At 43.2% G+C, this 23,212-nt stretch overlaps 1 protein-coding gene across 1 annotated transcript in view; it reads left to right on the plus strand.

Annotated features, from left to right (window-relative positions):
- Nucleotides 1–2,978: 2,978 nt before the first annotated feature.
- LOC141105853 (alpha-2-macroglobulin-like) overlaps nt 2,979–23,212 on the plus strand; it is a 368,197-nt gene continuing 347,963 nt past the window's right edge. The window contains exons 1-4 of the mRNA XM_073595997.1: nt 2,979–3,147; nt 9,072–9,255; nt 11,900–12,059; nt 22,573–22,625. Of these exons, the coding sequence (XP_073452098.1) occupies nt 3,080–3,147; nt 9,072–9,255; nt 11,900–12,059; nt 22,573–22,625 (465 nt within the window). The 5' untranslated portion in view covers nt 2,979–3,079. The remainder of the gene's footprint in view (nt 3,148–9,071; nt 9,256–11,899; nt 12,060–22,572; nt 22,626–23,212) is intronic.

The following is a 23,212-nucleotide window of genomic DNA, read 5'->3' on the forward strand; positions in this document are numbered from 1 at the left end:
CCTTCCCACAATGGCATCATGTGGTAGTTGGGGAACCAAACCCACCTGATGACACAGGTTACCAAGAGAGATTTCAAAGGACACCATGATCACAGGATACTCTTCGAGTGTTAAAATGTACACAAATGACCGCCGTTTTCCTAGGGTGCAAGGTTTTTCCCACCACCAGTTCAGTTTTTATCAAGGTAACCAGGCTACCTGAATCCAACAATACAACATTTTTACCATCTATACACATTTTGCATAAAGGTTTCTCATTTCCCTTTACTGCAGTGCCTGTAGTTGCAAATTGGGACTGCTGTCTCTCTGAAAGAAAGTCGCAGTGCATTGGTTCATCAATAGCTGGGCAAACTGCTGCTACATGTCCCTCTTCCTGGCAGTGGTAACAGATTAACTTTCTAGTCACCTCCTGTGGGATTGGCCTTCCAGGCCGCTCTCGCCAGACATTAGAAGCAGTCCCAAAAATACCTTTAGTTCCCCTTTTTCACTCTCTCCACCCCCACCACTTGGTGCAGTTTTACCCATATCTGGGAATGGTCTGGTCTTGGGGTGGAAAGTCCGTGAGTCTTTGAGGGAAGATGGAAGATTTTCAGTCGTTAATTTCCTTTCCACAAGGTCTACAAGTTTGTTTGCTGTTTCCGGATCTCCATGGCTCACCCATTTCTGCAAGGTGGTAGGGAGAGACCTCAGTAATTTGTCCATGACTACCCACTCCACAATTTTTGGTCCAGACAGAGTTTCTGGCTGCAGCAATTTCCTGGTCAAGGGGATAAAGTTATACATTTGTGACAGGGGTGGCTTTCCCAGCCGATAACCCCAACTGTGGACATGCTGAGCATGGACAGCCACGGTTACACCCAGTTGTACCAATATTTACATTTTAAAACTATCATAGTTCTTTGCATCCACAGGCGCCAAATCAAAATAAGCCTTTTGGAACTTTCCAGATAGTAGGGGGTCCAGCCCATTGTTCTTTAGGCCAGCTCTCTTTTCCAGTTGTCCTTTCAAACGTGATCAAAAACATCTCTGGGTCATCATCCATAGTCATTTTTGGCAACAGGTGGCTTACACGAAAAGATATGATACTGGAGTCACTCCCAGCCTCGGTCTGCTGCCTCTGCTGAAGCTATTTCACAGTGGCCTCAATTTTCTGCTGGTGTCTTTGCTCCTGCTGTGCCAGCAATTCCTTATGGTTGGCCTCTGCCTGTTCCAGGGCTTGCTGTTGGGCTTCTATGCTCTGTTAGTGAACCTCTTGTTAGACTGCAAGGCTCTGTTGGTGGGCTGCCAGGCTCTGTTGGTGAGCCCTTTTGTCAGGCTGCAAGACTCTGTTGCAAACCTGCTTTTGTCTGCTGTTGATTTGCATTTGTCAGAGCCAGCTGTCTCAGTATCTCCTCCATGCTGGCCTTACTTCATGTGCCTGCATCCTCCACCATATGTGAGAGATTAGCTCAGTAGTGGGATGTGGAGGACCCTTAGGCTGGGTCACAGCACAGTGAAGTAGGCGCAGGCAGACAGCAGGATCTTTGTGAAAACCAAACTGTGGTTTATTTACAAGGCTGTGGTTACAAAGTACAGGTATCAAAACAGCAAAAATAAAACAAAACAGAAAATAAACCCCTGCCACTTTGGACGTCTAACTGCAAAACGCAGGAACCTGTCTACTTGGTCAGGAACAGCCTAGCTCTGCCCAAACACCTGACTGACACACAAAGTAAACAGAGGATTTTAGTCACACAGACTTGATCTCACCACTCAGAAGAAGCTGCTCTCCAGTTCTAAAGTGGGAATCTGGTTCCAGGGTGGAGCATCTTCCCAAAGCAGCCTGGGAGTTTTATAGAGCCCCGAGTGCTTTATTTGTTGCACCTGAGCTTGTTAACCCTCATTGAGCCCAAACAGGCTCACTACACAGCACAAACACAAAAGCAATCACCATGAACCTGGGACAGATACATCTCCAATCCTGGACACAACCCATAGATTTTCCTGGCTTCCTGTTATAATACATTATGTTGTACATTTTATACTCCTAGCCCTTACATTCTGCTGACCCCTGCATTCTTTATGCTATATTCTGCATTACATACTCTTCATCGATGTGTTTATGGTCTCATTGTGATATTGTACATTACATACTCTTGACCAAAATGTTTATTTTCTCAATAGATTCTTGTTGCTAGCTAAGTAGTCGCCAAATATTTTAATGAAGTTATTTTTTTTAAGATTAGCTGTGTTCAGAAAAACTTATGTAAAGAAGGCGATTCATATTTTAAAAATAAATTATCATAATCTTTATGAATATCTATGAGACCCAGGATCACCATCAAGCCACTTCTAAAGGTAAGTAGTCTTTACTGTTATCTCCAAAACAGACAAACAGTCTAGAATTTGGGAAACAAAAACAATTCCAAGCCCCTAATAAGGATTTAGCAATCCAGAGAATACTGAAAGTCAGTCTTTCCTCTGTAGCCACACCAACCAGGAACTCCCCACCCTATATGGGTGAGAGCCCCTGAGTGCTCAACATTACCATTAAACTGTACCCTTTAAAGGGAACACAAGCCAAATCCTTGGCATCTTGTACAACAGATATTATCCCAATGTTTGAATTGGCACACGTGCTGCTAAACCCTTAAATTTTAAAATGTTCTTTTTTATTTTACTGGCATGTATAAATGTAATGGCCATTATTAGTATTTGTTTAATTTCTTTTTAAATTTCTATAAAATACATTTTTTACAGAAGTTACACATGTGGATCAACTGTGGGTATAGGATTGTGTATATAAGATTGTATGATATTATTTTTTATTGATTTATTTTTATGGTTGAACTAGATGAACTTGTGTCTTTTTTCAACCTAACTATGTAACTACTGTATGTAACTATGTGTATAGTGGCTTACTGCCAATGGTAAACTAACATATTGTGAAAGTGTCCTCTGATAATATTCACCAACATGAGTTCAAAATTCTTGTTTATAGATAAGGAGGATAAGAGTGGGTGAAACTGAATCCTCTCTGTCTCCCAATATATGAGACAAGTTATTTCTCAGTCTCATTGATGTTGATGTGTGACCCAACATGCAGCTTCTTATAGTGTTTATCTGCCTGGCCATTTGCAGCTCAACACTTGTATCAGCCAAGGATCCGTAAGACAATTACTATGGCATTTTTCCTTTTCTAAACTAATCTATTAACTTTTACAGAAACCTTGTTTCTGAGAATAGTTTGTAAATTTATTATGCATGCATATAATTATTAATATGTGAAGCCATACTTGCTAATTGCTTGCGTAGGTTTTGCTTTATGATTAGTGTGCTTAGTGGTGCTGCACCATGGGAGGACTAGGCTTGAGGGGTGGGGGAGGCATTTGACTAACAGGCTAGTACTAATGAGATAAGTTGGGCTGGGCTCCCTGAGTGGACATACATCACTATTTAGACATTGATCGCAGTGGGACCTACAGTCAGTAGCACCTGGAGTCAATCTGCTCCCTGTTCACACCTGCGATCAAAGCCTTTAGCAGTAGTAGGTCTGCCAGTACTAACCTCTTTTACGACTCTGAGATGTCATGTGCTGAATGGCAAAAGCCACAAAGGAAATTGATGCTGGAAGATGTAAAATGTGTGTCACAATAAACCATGTATTTTAGGAACATCCCGTTTTCAGTATGCCCACTTATAACTGTAGCATCAAGGCAGACTTTGCATTATACATTTTCTTTAGCCCACAAAAATGTGTCCCAGCCATGAAAAGGGTTATCTGTTTTTTTTTTTCTAAAGCCAAAGGTTCCCAGTCCATCCCTATGCTGCACGGTGGCTGTGTTTTATTATTTTGTTTTATCTCTTAATTCAAGTTTACGCTCAGCAGCATGATGCTGCAACTACTTGTAGAGTAAAAGAGCAAGAAAATAGTCCTGGATGGCCGCACACCGATACAACATCTTTATTCGAGATAAAAACCCCAAAAACAGTCGGTCCATACTGTACAGAGGAAGGGGCAAAGTGCTTACACGTTTCACACCATGGGTTGGTGCTTAGTCATAGCTAGTGTGGCATGGTTTGGCTGTGTGTATATATAATAATTAGCCAATCAAGATAAATCTCCATTGAGATCACCTCCCCATACACAATCAAAAATGAAGAACACCTTGGGGGGGAGCTTAGAGGCCGGAACAAGCATTGGAAATCCTAAGAAACCTATTCCTAAGAATATTCACAGACTACCTCCCTCCAAGAAGACCTCTCACCCAAGGTGCTCAAACACATAGAAAACTTATATTATCACATCAAAAACATGTATAGATGAAAGCATAGACCAATAGCATATTACATTACATTAAGTAAAATTGAACTGATAGTATCATATGTTTAAAAAAAACATTGGTATGCACATCTAAAACTGGTTGATGAATAAATCATAAACCACAAATAAAACCAAAAAATGTGATTTAAAATAGTCTTGGAAAGATGTATACCGGTATATTCCAATGCCTAGTCCATAATGAGCATCGCGTACAATCACTATAACTATATAAATATATATTCCATCTTAGACATATAAAAGTGTGTATCTATAACTATAGTAGTCCCCGCATTAAATGCAGGAAGCCAAAAGAAAAACAGTGACTTCCAGTTGATTTGTACATGGATATAAAGCAGACCCTCAAAATGGATGTGAGAAGAAAAGAGATCAGAAATGAACTTCATGGGAGATATTGAGTATATGCATGTAAACATGTCCATAACTGAATCTATAAATGTGTATATATATATATATATATATATATATATATATATATATATAATTATATTATATTATCCAAGAATACAAAGAGATGGGAGAGAGAAATAGAGACAAAAAATATATTGATAAATATATTGGTCAATTGAAAAGTTTATGTATCTAGCAATTGTATAAATCTTGACATTTAGTGTGAAGACCCGCAAGCAGACACATTTGTGATAGTGATCGTTATCACACCAGTGATCAACGTCACTAGCCACTGATCGAACGGCCGCCGATCAAATTGTCTCTGATCCCCGATCTTTAATCTCAGTTTTATTAAACCTTTCAGTAAAAAATAAACTGTTGTTAATGTACAAGGTTCATATTGCTTACATTGAAAAACTGGGTGGAAGCTGAAAACAGCACACAAGAAAAACAAACCGTATTTAGATTAGAGGGAGCAATTATCATGTGGTATGATCTGTAGCGCTGTTATGTCACAAGCCTTTATTAGTGGCAACAATAGGGGGTCGGAAAAAATGATTATATATGTATATTGAGAGGCCGCAAAGATGTGTCTCATTTGTAAAACTATCTCATAAAAATGAGACACATCCCATTCGAAGTTGAGGCCAGCAGGTTTTCTAGTATTTAATCTGAAAATCCAATGAACTTCTTGTTTACACAAGATTTTGAATTTATCACCACCCCTGGGTGGCTTGACTATTTTTTCCATACCCTGTATCACCAAGCTGGATACATCTTTATGGTGATGATCATTCCAATGGCGAGCTACATTAGTGGAATGATTCTTCCCTATATCGTAGAGGTGATCGTAAAGGCGATCTCTTGGTCTACTTGTCGTCCTACCCACATATTGAATGGAACACAATGTGCATACGATCACATATATTTTACTTTATACACCTAAAATCACTAGTTGTGCTTTCAGTGCCATTAATTGTTAACGGCACACCAAACACAGAAGCAAACACACATTTTGCCATGTGAAAAAACAAGTGGCATATGCCGCACAGTAAAAAAACACACAAACCCACAAAACGCCAACATGTCCCATAAACCAAATATATCACAGCCCATTGAAATCAACAGGCTGCCCTATGCGTGTCACAGGAAAAACGAGACACAAAAGGTTCACTCCCACTATGCTAGATGTGAATGGGGCCTGAAAGTGAAATTGGTGCAGTAACACAAGAACACTGAGGCTCCATTCACATCTGTGTGTTTCCTTGCATTTCAGAAATGCGCTGCTCCAAAAATCTCAGTAAAAACGCACCAAGCTCCGCTCTAAAAAAAGTTTTGAAGCTTCTTTGGGGCAATTGCTTCGTGTAGGGCAGCCCATTCAGGTGGCCCTATGTGTGATGACTGAAAATGCTCTAAAACACCTCCCCACCTTGCAAAAAAAAAAAAAGACGCATGTGGGAATGTGAGTTCCCGTTATGCAGAGCTGTGAACGGGGCTTGACAGCTGAGTGTTTCTGTCCATTCCCTCCTATATACTTGTATAAAGATGGCCATACACTATGCAATCTGATTGTGTATTTAGTGAGAAGGGTGATCACTGATTGATTGCATCTCATTTAGAAAACATGCAGCTGGGAATGGGAGGGTGGATGAGGCAGGGTGTGTGCTAATGAGGTCAGCTGGTCAACTCCTTCCTGTGTCATGACCTAAAAGTCTGTAAGGAAGTAAGACAGAAGTAATAGATATGTTTGGAAACATAGATGGAGGACCGCAAGGTAAGTGTCTGTAAATGTTAGAAAGCTTTGATATTTTTACAAAAAAAGTGCACGAATGCTAAATTGGTACATAGGGGAGCTGGAATTTAGAAAAAAAGGTGAATCTAGCCTTTAAACTTACATATGGCTGGGTTACCTGACTGAAAACTCTTCACTTGAAGCTAACCGCCCACACCACCTACATACCAAGACGAGCAGGTGACACACAAAATTTCCAGTTGAACCAGACATGAAATTATAGGAGATTGATTTCACTGTTGAAGAATCCAAGAGAGTATGACTTTAGGCCTCATGCATACTTGACGTTTATGTCCCTAGGCATATACTGCCCTAAACGTTAGTATTGCTCGGTGCACCATCCAGCCATAGCAGCTTTCAGCCTCTTATTGAGTTTTATAGGCTACTGGCAGCAAGGCTGTACAGTGTGCCTTCGTCTTTCACCCACACAAAAACAATGAAAGCTCATGCATAGGGGCTAAACACCCAGTGTGCATGAGATCAAAGAGTATTATGGCTCCAATAAGCAGTCTAGAGGTTGTCTATTTATGATATATTGCTTGTAGAACGTGTAACAGCAGAGGGGTTAAGGTGGTACTGTATTGGATACTCCAAGAGTGCTGAATAATAACAGAAGAACGCACATTACTAGACTAAGCTTCTCTGAACAATCATTATGCCAGGGACAAAGGGGAACGGCCAGAACTGAGACTCTGTAAGACCCACCTCATTGAGAGCTAACATTGGCACTTATCACCCAAAACAGCACACAGTCATGAGATCTAGAGCTCAGGTCAGTACTCACAATGTCACAGAACTGTTCCTAGCTTTCACTGGACACTCTTCAGTAAGGGAGAGGTTAATACAGTGCCACAGACAATCAGTGAGTTCTCAAGACCAGATCCTTAGGTGAAGTCTGGGACCTCGATAAAATCAGCAAAACTGCAGCAGAACTGCCTCAAAGGGACAGTAGTCCCTGAGGATGTGGAACTTCTTCAGCAGGACAAGAAACTGGCTGCTCCAGATTCCAAACTATTTATAAAAAAAAATAAAAATGCAGCTCTAAAACAGTAATATAAAGGTGAACAAAGCTCATATATATGTGAAATATAGGCACACCAAAAAATAACTAAAGGTGATAGCCCATCAAACATTGACACAACAATAAGTTCGATGGGATGTTTGGTGAAAACAAGTCTCCCATAAAAAACTAAAGCAGATGTCTTAACACATAAAAAATAAATAAAATCAAATTCTAAATTAAATTAAAAAAATGTGGATGATATGAGTGTCAAAACACAAAGAGGGAAGATGCGTCACAGGCTCCACCCTACGCGTTTCATCACGATAGGATGTCGTCTGGGGATTGGGTCCAATCCCCAGACGACGTCCTATCGTGACGAAACGCATAGGGTGGAGCCTGTGATGTCATTACGTTTTTCCTTTGTGATTGATGGGATACACACAGTAAGCGAGAGGAAGTTCGTGGAGACGCCGCGATCCTTACTTTTTGTTACATGCTTTTAACGGATGGAGATTTCTGTAAGTGCAACCTTAATAGCTCAATAAACTACTTGTTTTGCATTTTTACACTATGGGAGCATATTTTGCTTTTGTCTTTTGAGTACCACGATTTCAACTGTGGATGTCGGCATAGGTTTGTGGGTGACCTGATAATTTCCCAAATGCCTGGTGAGACCACTGTTATGGTGGTCATCTCTAGCTGGTAAGGAGCCTCATATCTCACTTGGGTGTGAATTACTCTGGATGTTGGACTCACCTGTATCACATTCCCTTTGGATTTTATTCACATTGGATCTTAATTCACATTGTATATGGACTGATCAGTTTTGAATCCTTTGCACTACCTGTTATTGGGACTTTATTTGCATATTTATTTTGTATGCATCTTCCCTCTTTGTGTTTTGACACTCATATCATCCACATTTTTTTAATTTAATTTAATTGCATTTATTTTTTATGTGTTAAGACATCTGCTTTAGTTTTTCATGGGAGACTTGTTTTCACCAAACATCCCATCGAACTTATTTTTGTGTCAATGTTTGATGGGCTATCACCTTTAGTTATTTTTTGGTGTGCCTATATTTCACATATATATGAGCTTTGTTCACCTTTATATTACTGTTTTAGCGCTGCTTTTATTTTCTTTGATGTATTGAAGTTTAGTATTAGACTTTTAGTGCTGGCGGCTTTTACACTTTATTTTTCAACATATTTTTTTAGCGCAGCGTTAACCCTTTGGGTTCTTTATTATTTTCCAAACTATTTATGTTCTCCCCAGCAACCTAATGGGCACACCTCTCCAGGGATTGGGTGCAACACAATAAATATTCAAGCTGCTCATTTGACTCTCACAGCCCCTATGATGTGGAAGCTTTCAGAAGCAGGGAGAAAGTCAAACCTTCAATCTGTGAGATCTAGAACAGCCCAAAGAAATCAATAGCTGCTCCAATGATTAAAGAGAAGCCAAAAATAACTAAATTTGCCTATCATCCTAGTAACCTATTTAGGAGGGTGCTGCAGGCGGATTGACCAATTAATGTTATTGATCTTCCTTTGTCTTTATAGCCACTATGTGATCACAGTACCTGCTGAAATAATACAGAGCTCTCAGGAGAAAGCATGTGTCATCTTCCAGAATCTAGATGGTGATATTCACTTAAAACTAGAGCTGCAGAAAGATGATCAAGTTCAAGTTATTGCAGAGCAAGATATAAACAGCCGTGACTTTTTCCACTGTTATCCTGTACAGGTGAATAAAAATGTTACTTTTTAATTATATGTCACTTATAAGCATCAATTTAAACCACAGCTGTCTGTGATGAATTGTTGATCATTTTTGTTACCTAATGTTAACCACTTGCCTATTATTAACCACTGATAGCGGGTGGCACAGCCAGGCCAGGTGATGTACTGGTAAGTCGCCTGGCACATGTGCACTAGCAGTATCCCATGACCGCTGTGTCCGGAGGACACAGTGGATTACAGTGTTCGATGCATGGCCGTGGTATCATGTGATCGCTATGACTGGTCATAGCGATCACATGAATTCAATGTAAACACAACAGTCATAATTGGTTTTGATTCATGAATACTTGCTTAGTGTTGTAAGGCTGTAATTGGCCCACAGCTATCACACTGTACCTGACACCCTGTGACATGTGGTTAGCTGTAGACAAATACAGCATATCAACAGAAAGCAAGCTGTCATGAATTGAAAGCCATTTGACAGCCCCCATCATGAAGGGGGTTTTAAAGGTGCAATGGGTGACACAAAATTTATGTAAAAAATTCACATTTTATTTAGAAAAATTGATAAAAACATATTTGTAAAAAGAATTTACATTCAATGTACCGATACAATCTTAAATAGTGCAACCGAAGGATTTGTTTCTCAACATGTTTCACCACATAACGTGGCTTCTTCAGGAGAGTAATATCTATCAAGCACTGAAGAAAACAATACAAAAATTACACAATAAACAATAATGGGACAATCAAGAAATCAATATAAGTACAGAACAAGAGTAATACCACATGTATTACAGTCCTTCAGACTCAGCTGATCACAGATCGGGGTAAAGGGCCAATCACAGCGACCCTTTACCACATCGTCAGCTGTTTCCAATGACAGCTGATCACGGATGTAAACACAAGCCAGTTATCGGCTGTCAGCGTGAGGAGAGACAATAGCTGGCTTGTGTTAAAGGAACATTCACACTGATATTCAGGGAACTGATTATCAGTGTCCTAATTATCAGTGCAGTTCCAACAGTGCCCATCAGTGCTGCCAATCAGTGTCCATCAGTGACACCTATCATTGCCACCTATCAGTGCTACTTTTTAGTGCCCATCAGTGCCCCCTATCAGCGCACATCAGTGGAGGAGAAAAATTACCCATTTGCAAAATTTTATAACAAACTATAAAACATGTTTTTTATTCCTCCAAATTTCGGTCTTTTTTTTTCGTTTGTAGCCCAAAAACCCAGTGGTGATTAAATGGCACCAAAAGAAAACTCTATTTGTGTGAAAAAAAAATTATAAAAATTTGATATGGGTACAGTGTTGCATGACAGCACAATTGTCATTCAAAGTGTGACAGCGCTGAAAATTGGGCAGGGAGGGAGTAATAGTGCCCAGAAGGCAAGTGGTGCTCAGCAATATTTAAAACAAAATTCAGTGATATGGTGAAACAGAAATAACCAGTAATTGATGTACAGTACATTCATATTAGTCCATCTCAAAAGTGTAGCACTAAATCAGGTTCAGATACCACTGACTTGAGGGACGAGCTGGGGGACTCTATTACTTTCCTGGGGACAACCCAAATTTTGGATTTTTTTTACTTTCACTTTCAACGATAATGGTAAACAGGACAAACATAGAGGTTTACTCTTCCTAAAGGGAACACGGACAGCAATAAAAACCTGATAGGTGTTCTAATCTAAGTTCTAAGTGGTGGACAATCACAAGTTCACAGGAGCCAGAACTACAGAGGAGGGTTCAGGTATCAATGCGTGCTGACAGTATTGACTGTCAGCGCACATTGATAACAACAATGGAAACAACATTGGGCGGTACACATCTGCCACAATGTTGATTTGCGGAAAAACTACTGGGGACCACCAACATTTTCTTGTGGACCATCAGTGGTCCGCGGACCATGGGTTGGTGACCGATGTTCTAATCTATCTCTATTCTATCCAAAACTAAAAAAAGTTTTGCCTTTAGTTACACTTTAAGTTTTGTAGCCATGAGACGATTTACCCGTCCCTCTTGTTCTGGTGGCAAATACAGTAAAAAGTTATAACTACTGCCTTTCAGTACAGCAAGTTGGAGCTGCATATTGCATCATGCCAGGACAATAGAATGAATTTTAGAGCACATATTCTGTCTCAAGTTGTTGTAAGAGTCATTTACCTCTTCCTGAGACCTATATGCCTGGCTTGAATGTAGCAGAGACAATTGCTGCAGAAAATCTTCATTAGATAGCTGAATTCACCAAACACCTGGCATCCATGTATATCTTTATTGCATGCAGAAGAATTGAGGCAAATAATATTATGCAGCAGATGTAGGAATTTGCAGTGTTTGACAGTAAAAAGGAATATTATTTTCCAAACCTTAATGTGCATCAGCATCTTGCAGGAACAATACAGGAACTCACAATGAAGATGGAAGGAGGATATATCATTTGAGAGGGAGGATACACAGAAAACTGAGTGTAATTAAAACAATGGCCACAGGGTGGCAGCATAATCATAAACATTTAACAGTGAAACAACAAAAAAATAAATAGAGATGCAATTGCAGCGCCCATATGACAGCTGGAGGCAGAACAGCATGACTACAGTAAAGATTGTATTCAAACACACTTGTTTTATATTTTGGAATAGGTTCCTGCATTAAAGGAGAGTCGGGAAGCTTGGCTGTTCCATGTCTCTGCACAAGGAGAACATCTTAAAATCAATGAGACCAAGCAGATCATTATTGTCAAGACACGTGACGTGTGTACCATCCAAACAGATAAAGAGACATACAAGCCGGGTGATATAGGTATGATTGGGATTTCAGAAGGGAAATGTTATGTTAAGTAAATAGATACCTAACATGTCATGTTTTAAAAGTGCACATGCTCGCGGAAAAGTGCCAAACTATGGTATTTAAAAATCTCCATAGACGACACTTTACCAATTTCTACAGGTTACCAGTTTAGAGTTACAGAGGAGGTGTAGTGGTAAAGTTATTGCTCAGACGTTCGCAGCGATGCCGTTTACACATGTGGACCTGACCTACGTATGCGCTCACTACTGTGCACGAGTAAGCGAGGACGGATGTGCTTAAAAAAACCTGTATTTTTATTTTTTAGTTATTGTCCCTTTAAAAAAAAAATTTTTGGATCACTTTGATTGCTTTCGTAAACATCCCTTGCGATAACAATATAGCATGACATGTCCTCTTTATAGAGGGATCTGGGTTCTAAAAGACCCCAAATCTCTCCTCTACTCTTAAAACCAAAAGATCAAAGAAAAAAAAAAAATTTTATCTTCTGCTTAAAAAAAAAAATATTTATATGGCCCGAGAACTGGAAGTGGCATCAACGTCACTCTGGTCCTCCAAGGGCATAGAGATGAGCAGTGGCCATCGAGCCGTTGCTTATCTCTGTGGAAAAACCCTGCCGACGCCGGATGGTTCCCAGAGCTACTAATCTGTAACATTAGCCCGGGAACCAGCGGGGGTGGGAGGGGGGGGCACCTCTTCTGCCGCTTCTAAAAGTGATCTTGTGGTGACACTTTTTTATGGAAAAGCCGAACGCCTGAGGGAAAAAAAAAATACCAGGGTTAGGGCATCTAGCTGCAGCCATAACCCCCGGTATTTAACATCAAAATCATGACGTACATTTACAGTTAAGCAGTCAGCAAGTGTTCCCTCAAATAATTATCCTTTTGTTGCAGCCCCACCTTAAGACGTTCAGCTTTTCCACCTCTTCCTCCCTCCACTCCCACTTTTGGAAACTTTTTTGGGAGCGAGTACTTAGCTTGAACAGGTACCCGCTCCCACTTCTGCTCGGATTGCCTAAGCGTTCCGAGCGGAAGTCCACCCCTTCTTTGCCCGCAGCCTTCTGGGACACATCACAGGTCCTAGAAGACTGCGGGACCATTCACAAAGCGCAGCACAGCTCGAGCCTCCACAGTGGGAAGCCAGCTGTGAATCCTTGTGTTTTTCCTTAGTAAGTATGACCCAAAGACTGGTGAAAACCAGCCCAAGTGACATTGACCCTGGATCCCTATACAGATACGTGTCCTTTTATTTAAAGTCAGCAGCTACAGTATTTATTTATACATTTTTTAAAAGTGAGACTTAGGATCCTTCCTCGCACAGTTAGAGGGTTATTTCTGTCTAATTACAGCAGACTTGTGAGATGGCAGTTACAGTAAATGTTTTGAAGAGCACATCTGCTTCCTCAGACTGAATAAAAGTATCTACAATCACATAAGGATACCATGATTCATACTAGTAATAATCATTACAGTCATCATAATTACATTACCCATATAGTTCAATGATAACATTCAATTTATATTATGTACTTTGAGCAACTATATCATCTGGTGAATATTCCCAAACCTCCTGGGGAGGAACTGCAGGGGACATAAAGAGCCTGGACAGACTGTGCTGCTCATATTTTGGCAGACTTGAAGTACATCGATGATGTACTTGTTTGGACAGGAATATACAGTAATTATGATGACTGTAATGATTATGGGTACTCACAAGAGAAAAATTAACATCAGTATGGAGTAGAAAACGCCTTCCACTAGCACAAGCCCCTGACAATGTCCCTTTGTGACGAAATGCGTCTGGAAGAGCTTAGAAAGCTGACATCATCACACACATCAGCGCACAGTGTTTTCTATTCCATGCTGATGTTATTCGTTCTCTTGTGTGTACCCATTTGTTTTAATAAAAAGAATATACATTCTTTATAGGATTATACTATGTGTCTTGCCTTCCTTCTTTCTATAGCCCATATGTGGCATCTATGTGTTATCAATGTTTAATATATGGTCACTGACTGGTTTTCCGGGATGATGCACATGGGCTTACGATATGACCTCAGCATTTGGAGGTCCTGTACGGTAAGGACTTTCTGGTAAGAGGTTTGCCACATGTCAATACTGCTCACACAGTACCTTCAATGGAGATAGATTTTTTTTTTTGTTGTGTTATTTTTCACTGTAGAAGGGCCAGTTCACACCAGAACAGGGCACCAATAAGACACGTTGCATTCACTTTTCCTTCACCGCTTTCAAAATGCATTGCCTTTGCAATGTTGAAAGTGCAATAAGCTGCAAGTGCAAATACATTGTTAACACCCCCCCCCCCCGAATGCAGATAGCAAATGCAGTGCATTTTTGGGGCATTGGATTGCATGGTACCGCAGTACCGTGTGATTTTGTGTGCCATGTTTTTCAAAATTAGTGCATGCACTACGTTTTGTGCTTTCCAGTTCAATTTTCAGCTCAAATGAATAAGCCGTGGAATGGCACAAGAACATGGACCGCATTCCTGTACAATTTTGGTGTGAACCGGCCCCTAAGGTTGTCACTAGGGATGAGCCGAACACCCCCCGGTTCGGTTCGCACCAGAACCCGCGAACGGACCGAAAGTTCGCACGAACGTTAGAACCCCATTGACGTCTATGGGACTCGAACGTTCGAAATCAAAAGTGCTCATTTTAAAGGCTAATTTGCATGGTATTGTCCTAAAAAGGGTTTGGGGACCCGGGTCCTACCCCAGGGGACATGTATCAATGCAAAAAAAACTTTTAAAAACGGCCGTTTTTTCGGGAGCAGTGATTTTAATGATGCTTAAAGTAAAAAAAAAAAAGTGAAATATTCCTTTAAATATCGTACCTGGGGGGTGTCTATAGTATGCCTGTAAAGTGACGCGTGTTTCCCATGTTTAGAACAGTCCCTGCACCAAATGTCATTTTTAAAGGAAAAAATCTCATTTAAAACTGCTTGCGGGTTTAATGTCATGTCGGGTCATGGCAATATGGATGAAAATCAGTGAGACAAACGGCATGGGTACCCCCCAGTCCATTACCAGGCCCTTTGGGTCTTATATGGATATTAAGGGGAACCCCGCACCCAAATTAAAATAAGGAAAGGTGTGGGGCCACCAGGCCCTATATACTCTGAACAGCAGTATACAGGCGGTGCAAACAAGACAGGGACTGTAGGTTTGTTGTTAAGTAGAATCTGTTTGTAATTTTGAACATTTTTAACGTGTTTAGCTCCAGCCAAAAAATCTTTTCTAAGCTTTTTGGAAAACATAGGGAAGGGTTATCACCCCTGTGACATTTGTTTTGCTGTCTTTCCTCCTCTTCAGAAGATTTCACCTCACTTTTTTGTCCCAATGAAAAATGTTTTTTGAAAATTTGGGTTTTTTTGTGGAACAAGGATTGGAAAGCATCAGTGGAAAGGAGAAATTGTTTTCCCATATTAACTCTTACAGGAGAGAATTTCCCTTCCTAGGGGTAGATTTCATCTCACTTCCTGTTGTCTCCTTCCGTTTGCAAGTAGGAGTCGTTTGTAAGTTAGATGTTTGAAAGTAGGGTCCTGCCCTATATACTCAGCAGAAATTTGGGCCTTAGGTGTTGCTGTGGCCACAACACTGTAAGCCCTCACAGGGCCCTGCTGTGAAATATTAGATCAAGAATTGTAATAACATGCCCCTGTTGAACAGGAGCTGAAAAATTAGGCCTTAGGCACTGGTGCTGGTGCCACAACACTGCAACCCCTCACAGACACTCTAGTTGGAACGCAGGAACGAGCCCTGCTGCAAAGTATTGCTTCAAAAATTGTAATTACACGCCCCTGTTAGACAGGGGCAGAAAAATTGGGCCTTAGGCACTGGTGCTGGTGCCACAACACTGCAACCCCTCACAGACACTCTAGTTGGAACGCAGGAACGAGCCCTGCTGCAAAGTATTGCATCAAAAATTGTAATTACATGCCCCTGTTAGACAGGGGCAGAAAAATTGGGCCTTAGGCATTGGTGCTGGTGCCACAACACTGCAACCCCTCACAGACACTCTAGTTGGAACGCAGGAACGAGCCCTGCTGCAAAGTATTGCATCAAAAATTGTAATTACACGCCCCTGTTAGACAGGGGCAGAAAAATTGGGCCTTAGGCACTGGTGCTGGTGCCACAACACTGCAACCCCTCACAGACACTCTAGTTGGAATGCAGGAACGAGCCCTGCTGCAAAGTATTACATCAAAAATTGTAATTACACGCCCCTGTTAAACAGGGGCTGAAAAATTGTGCCTTAGGCACTGGTGGTGGCGCCCAGAACCAAAAATGTTCTTACAAGCTATCAGCGTGATGATTGAGGAGGAAGAGGATAATTACTCAGGGATAGTCACTCAGCATCAGCATAGGCAGTCTTTGAAGGGATCTGAGATTTCAAAAAAAATTATTCGGTTACATCAGCATCAGGTGCTTGGTAGCTGGTGGTGATCCAAGACTCATTCATTTTTATGAAGGTCAGCCGATCGACCGAGTCGGTGGACAGACGCACCCTGTGATCGGTTACCATGCCTCCAGCAGCACTGAATGTGCGTTCCGAAAGAACGCTGGATGCAGGACAGGCCAGTAGCTCAATTGCATACTGTGCAAGCTCTGGCCAGTGATCCATCCTCAAGACCCAGTAACCCAGAGGATTTTCGGTGGGAAAGGTGTCCAAGTCTGATCTTGCCCCTAGGTATTCCTGCACCATGTAAAACAGACGCTGGCGATGGTTGCTGGAACCGATCATACCTTGGGGCTGCGGACCAAAAAATTGTCTGAACGCATCGGTCAGACGGCCACCTTCAACACCGCTCCTTCTTTGACTGACCGAAGCCTCAGCAACACGTTGTCCAGAAACAGGAGTTTGTAACCTCCCAGTCTCTGGGAACGCGTTGTACAGACCTTTCTGCAAGGCCTCCCGAAGATGTTTCATCCTCTGCTCCCTCTGCGATGGCAAGATAAGGTCCGCAACCTTACCCTTGTAACGTGGATCAAGGAGGGTTGCCAGCCAGTATTGGTCCTTCTCCTTGATACCACGAATACGAGGATCCTTACGCAGGCTTTGCAGGATCAGGGAGGCCATGCAGCGTAGGTTTGCTGAGGCATTCGGTCCGGAGTCCTCTGGGTCACTAAGAACGACATGGTCCGCAGCCACCTCCTCCCAGCCACGTACAAGTCCATGTGTTTCTTGGGACTGATCCCTTAAAGACTGCTGCTGATGCTGAGTGCCAGGCTCCACCTCCATACTGACACAATCTTCCTCCTCCTCCTCTTCCTCCTCGTCCTCTTCCTGTGTGATCGGCGGGCACGCAGGAACACTGTCTGGATAAAGGGGGCCTTGAGAGCTAAGGAAGTCCTCCTCTTCCTGCCTCTGTTCTGCCTCAAGTGCCCTGTCCATTATTCCACGCAGCGTGTGCTCCAACAGGTGGACAAGGGGGACAGTGTCACTGATGCATGCACTGTCACTGCTCACCATCCTCGTGGCCTCCTCGAATGGTGACAGGACAGTGCATGCATCCTTGATCATGGCCCACTGGCGTGGGGAAAAAAAACCAAGCTCCCCTGACCCTGTCCTGGTGCCATAGTCGCACAGGTACTCATTGATGGCCCTCTGCTGCATGTGCAGCCGCTGCAGCATGGCCAACGTTGAGTTCCACCTGGTGGGCATGTCACAGATTAGGCGGTTCTTGGGCAGGTTAAACTCCTTTTGGAGGTCCGTCAGCCGAGCACTGGCATTATATGACCGGCGGAAATGCACACAGACTTTCCTGGCCTGCCTCAGGACATCCTGTAAGCCCGGGTACCTGCCCAAGAACCGCTGCACCACCAAGTTAAGGACGTGAGCCAAACAGGGCACATGGGTCATTTGTCCCTGTCGGAGGGCAGAGAGGAGGTTGGTGCCATTGTCGCAAACCACCATTCCTGCCTTAAGTTGGCGTGGCGTCAACCACCTCTGAACCTGCCCCTGCAGAGCTGACAGAACCTCTGCCACAGTGTGGCTCCTGTCCCCCAAGCACACCAGCTCAAGCACCGCATGGCATCTTTTGGCCTGCGTACTTGCGTAGCCCCTTGAACGCCTATGGAGCACCGCTGGTTCCGAGGAAGAGGCCATGGAGGAAGAAGAAGAGGAGGGGGTGGAGGAGAGAGGTGTGTCACAATCAGCATTTTGGAGGCGTGGTGGCGGAACAACCTCCAACACTACTGCACCTTGTCCTGCATCCTTCCCAGCTGCCAGCAGAGTCACCCAATGCGCCGTGAAACTTAGGTAACGTCCCTGTCCATGCCTGCTGGACCATGAGTCAGCGGTAATATGCACCTTACCGCTGACCGCCCTGTCCAGCGAGGCATGGACATTGCCTTCCACATGCCGGTAGAGAGCCGGAATCGCCTTCCGTGAGAAAAAGTGGCGTTTGGGTACCTGCCACTGAGGAACCTCACATTCCACAAACTCACGGAAGGGGGCAGAGTCTACCAACTGAAAAGGCAGCAGTTGAAGTGCTAGCAATTTTGCCAAGCTAGCATTCAACCGCTGGGCATGTGGATGGCTGGGAGCAAACTTCTTTCGGCGGTGCAGCAGCTGGGGCAGGGAAATTTGCCTGGTACAATCTGACGTCGGTGTACCAAAAGCAGATTGCCCACAAGTACTTGGCTGTGACACACCTAATTCTACACCTTCATTCCTCTCACTGCAGGTCTCAGAGAGGACTGAAGGTCTAGTGGGGTTGGAAATCTCAGCTGATGAGGAGCAAGGAGAGATCCTCTTTGTTCTTTGGTGTGGGTCTTTTAGATACGCTTGCCAACGAACTGCATGGCAGGTCAACATATGTCTGGTCAAGCATGTGGTACCCAAGCGGGAGATGTTTTGGCCACGCGAGATACGCTTGAGACATATGTTGCAAATAGCAGCAGTGCGATCTGATGCACTCGTCTCAAAAAAGGCCCACACCAAAGAACTTTTTGAATAACGCGCAGAGACTGCAGCGCCCTGCACATGTGGAGCTTTGGGGTGTGATGCAGTCAATGTGCTGCCCTTAGGCTGGCCCCTGGAGGGCATCCTGCCTCGTTGGTGATGTGCCGCCGCCTCCTCCTCCTCCTCCTCCTCCTCCTCCTCCTCTCTCCTATCAGGCACCCACGTTGAGTCAGTGACCTCATCATCCCCTCCCTCCTCATCACTGGAGCAAACCTGGCAGTATGCTGCAGCAGGGGGAGCATGACTGCCAGATTGCTGTCCTTCTTGGGCACCCCCTCTGTCCGTGCTCATGTTACTGCCTTCATCGAGCTCAGTATCGTCATCAGAGCCTTCCAAACGCTGGGCATCCTCCTGGAGCATGTACCCAACACTGTGGTCAAACAGTTCGAGGGAATCCTCATGAGGACATGGTGGAGCTAGGGAAGGAGTCACTGATGACATTGAGCTGAGGGAAGAGGCCGCTGCTTTGCCAGACAAAGCACCCTGGGCATGGGTGAGAGAGGATGAGGAGGATGAGGACGGCTTGGTCATCCACTCGACCAAGTCTTCCGCATGTTGCGGCTCAACACGGCCAGCTGCCGAAAAAAAGGCCAAGCGTGTCCCATGGCCACGTGCTGATGAGGATGCACCGTCTCCACGACCAGCACTAGACACAGAGCCTGCTTGCCCTCTCTTATTGGCTTGTGACTGTCTGCCTCTCCTTCTTGGCCTTCCAGACATACTAATGGCCTGTAGCTGCACTAAGCTGGGATAGAACACCTGTAATTTTCTTCAGGTAGCTTTATATACTGTAACCAGACAAGCCTGCCTGTCAGTAGGAAGATAACAGGAACGGATCTAGCTGAACACTGTGAGCAGGACGCACTGTACTAAATGTAAATAGTCTAGCTGCCTGACCGTGGTACTAATAGGATCAAATAGAACACCTGTAATTTTCTTCAGGTAGCTTTATATACTGTAACCAGACAAGCCTGCCTGTCAGTAGGAAGATAACAGGAACGGATCTAGCTGTACACTGTGAGCAGGACGCACTGTACTAAATGTAAATAGTCTAGCTGCCTGACCGTGGTACTAATAGGATCAAATAGAACACCTGTAATTTTCTTCAGGTAGCTTTATATACTGTAACCAGACAAGCCTGCCTGTCAGTAGGAAGATAACAGGAACGGATCTAGCTGAACACTGTGAGCAGGACGCACTGTACTAAATGTAAATAGTCTAGCTGCCTGACCGTGGTACTAATAGGATCAAATAGAACACCTGTAATTTTCTTCAGGTAGCTTTATATACTGTAACCAGACAAGCCTGCCTGTCAGTAGGAAGATAACAGGAACGGATCTAGCTGAACACTGTGAGCAGGACGCACTGCACTAAATGTAAATAGTCTAGAAGATAACAGGAACGGATCTAGCTGAACACTGTGAGCAGGACGCACTGCACTAAATGTAAATAGTCTAGAAGATAACAGGAACGGATCTAGCTGAACACTGTGAGCAGGACGCACTGCACTAAATGTAAATAGTCTAGAAGATAACAGGAACGGATCTAGCTGAACACTGTGAGCAGGACGCACTGCACTAAATGTAAATAGTCTAGAAGATAACAGGAACGGATCTAGCTGAACACTGTGAGCAGGACGCACTGCACTAAATGTAAATAGCAGGAACGGATCTAGCTGAACACTGTGAGCAGGACGCACTGCACTAAATGTAAATAGTCTAGAAGATAACAGGAACGGATCTAGCTGAACACTGTGAGCAGGACGCACTGCACTAAATGTAAATAGCAGGAACGGCTCTAGCTGAACACTGTGAGCAGGACGCACTGCACTAAATGTAAATAGCAGGAACGGATCTAGCTGAACACTGTGAGCAGGACGCACTGCACTAAATGTAAATAACAGGAACAGATCTAGCTGAACACTGTGAGCAGGACGCACTGCACTAAATGTAAATAGTCTAGAAGATAACAGGAACGGATCTAGCTGAACACTGTGAGCAGGACGCACTGCACTAAATGTAAATAGCAGGAACGGATCTAGCTGAACACTGTGAGCAGGACGCACTGCACTAAATGTAAATAGTAGGAATGGATCTAGCTGAACACTGTGAGCAGGACGCACTGCACTAAATGTAAATAGCAGGAACGGATCTAGCTGAACACTGTGAGCAGGACGCACTGCACTAAATGTAAATAACAGGAACGGATCTAGCTGAACACTGTGAGCAGGACGCACTGCACTAAATGTAAATAGCAGGAACGGATCTAGCTGAACACTGTGAGCAGGACGCACTGCACTAAATGTAAATAGCAGGAACGGATCTAGCTGAACACTGTGAGCAGGACGCACTGCACTAAATGTAAATTGCAGGAACGGATCTAGCTGAACACTGTGAGCAGGACGCACTGCACTAAATGTAAATAGTCTAGAAGATAACAGGAACGGATCTAGCTGAACACTGTGAGCAGGACGCACTGCACTAAATGTAAATAGCAGGAACGGATCTAGCTGAACACTGTGAGCAGGACGCACTGCATTAAATGTAAATAGTCTAGATAGAAGATAACAGGAACGGATCTAGCTAAACTGAATACAGTGTATATATATATATGCAACACCTGGGATGCATATATATACACAATACACTGTAAGTGCAGCTAACTGACTGACTGTTCTGCCTAATCTATCTAACTCAAATCAAATGACACTGTCTCTCTCTCTCTATCTCTCAGCACACCGGAACACACACTACACAGGGCCGCCGTGCAGGCGGCCTTATATAGTGTGGGGTGTGTACTAAATCCCCTGAGCCATAATTGGCCAAAGCCACCCTGGCTTTGGCCAATTACAGCTCTCTCTACTGACGGCGCTGTGATTGGCCAAACATGCGGGTCATAGTGCATGCTTGGCCAATCATCAGCCAGCAATGCACTGCGATGCCGCAGTGAATTATGGGCCGTGACGCGCCACACGAATTTAGCGCGAACGGCCCATATCGTTCGCAATTCGGCGAACGGGCGAACAGCCGATGTTCGAGTCGAACATGGGTTCGACTCGAACACGAAGCTCATCCCTAGTTGTCACTTCTTTTTTTATTTTGATTGTCAATGTTTTTACTATTGTTACCTTTGAGTGCACATTTAAAGGGGCAGCAGTACATTTTTCTGATACTATAACACAGTGTTTCTCAACTCCAGTCCTCAAGGCGCCCCAACAGGTCATGTTTTCAGGCTTGCCATTATTTTGCAGAGGTGATTTGATCAGTTTCACTGCCTTAGTAATGACCACAGCTGTTTCATCTGAGGGAAATCCTGAAAACATGACCTGTCGGGGTGCCTTGAGGACTGGAGTTGATAAACACTGCTATAACATACTGAAGTTTATACAGTTTGCAATGGATGAGGGGAATTTGCCAGTGCTACTCTATAATTTGTTAGGCATTGTTAAACAATATATTTTTTCCACTATTCATAGGCTGAATGTACTATTATTGCTGACATGCGTTTCATTATTTTTAGTGAAATTCCATATGTTGTGTATGGATCAGAATTTCCGAGCTTCAAACAAAAAGGTGAGGACTGTGACTGATGAGTTCATAGGAAAATGTTACATTGCTGTTGAGCATACAGTATAGAAACCTAGGTACTTGGAAAGGACTGCGACATCCATTATTAGCCCCCATTCACACTACTGTAGCACATCATGCATATGTAGGGCTTCCCTTGTAGGAGCTGCTGGATGATGCTTGCTCTCTTGTGCTGCCTTGACCCTGTAAACTCCTCAGAGTTTCTGAAGCTCTAGGTTCTGATAAATTGAACACCCCTTTAAATTATTAGCAAACACTATTTAGATTTAGCACTGCAGATTCTTTATTAACAAAGGTTAAGCAATAAGTTCAAAATGACAGTCAACAAATTCCTGGAACAGCGTCAAAGGATAGTTTGAATAGGACACCAAATAAACAGTTAGATTGAGCAATCATGAACAGGCAAATCTAAATGTACTGTATATCTGACTATGAATATACAGAGCAATTAAGAACAAAACAGACCAAAAAAAGGGAAGAGATTGTGAAGAAATGAAACACTGGTTTAGCGGGAGCGATTTAGCAGGAAGGTCAACTCCCTCTGGACCACTGTGCGAGTACTCTTGCCTTCA

Source organism: Aquarana catesbeiana, linkage group LG08 (assembly GCF_042186555.1).
Source record: "Aquarana catesbeiana isolate 2022-GZ linkage group LG08, ASM4218655v1, whole genome shotgun sequence".
Taxonomy (NCBI): domain Eukaryota; kingdom Metazoa; phylum Chordata; class Amphibia; order Anura; family Ranidae; genus Aquarana; species Aquarana catesbeiana.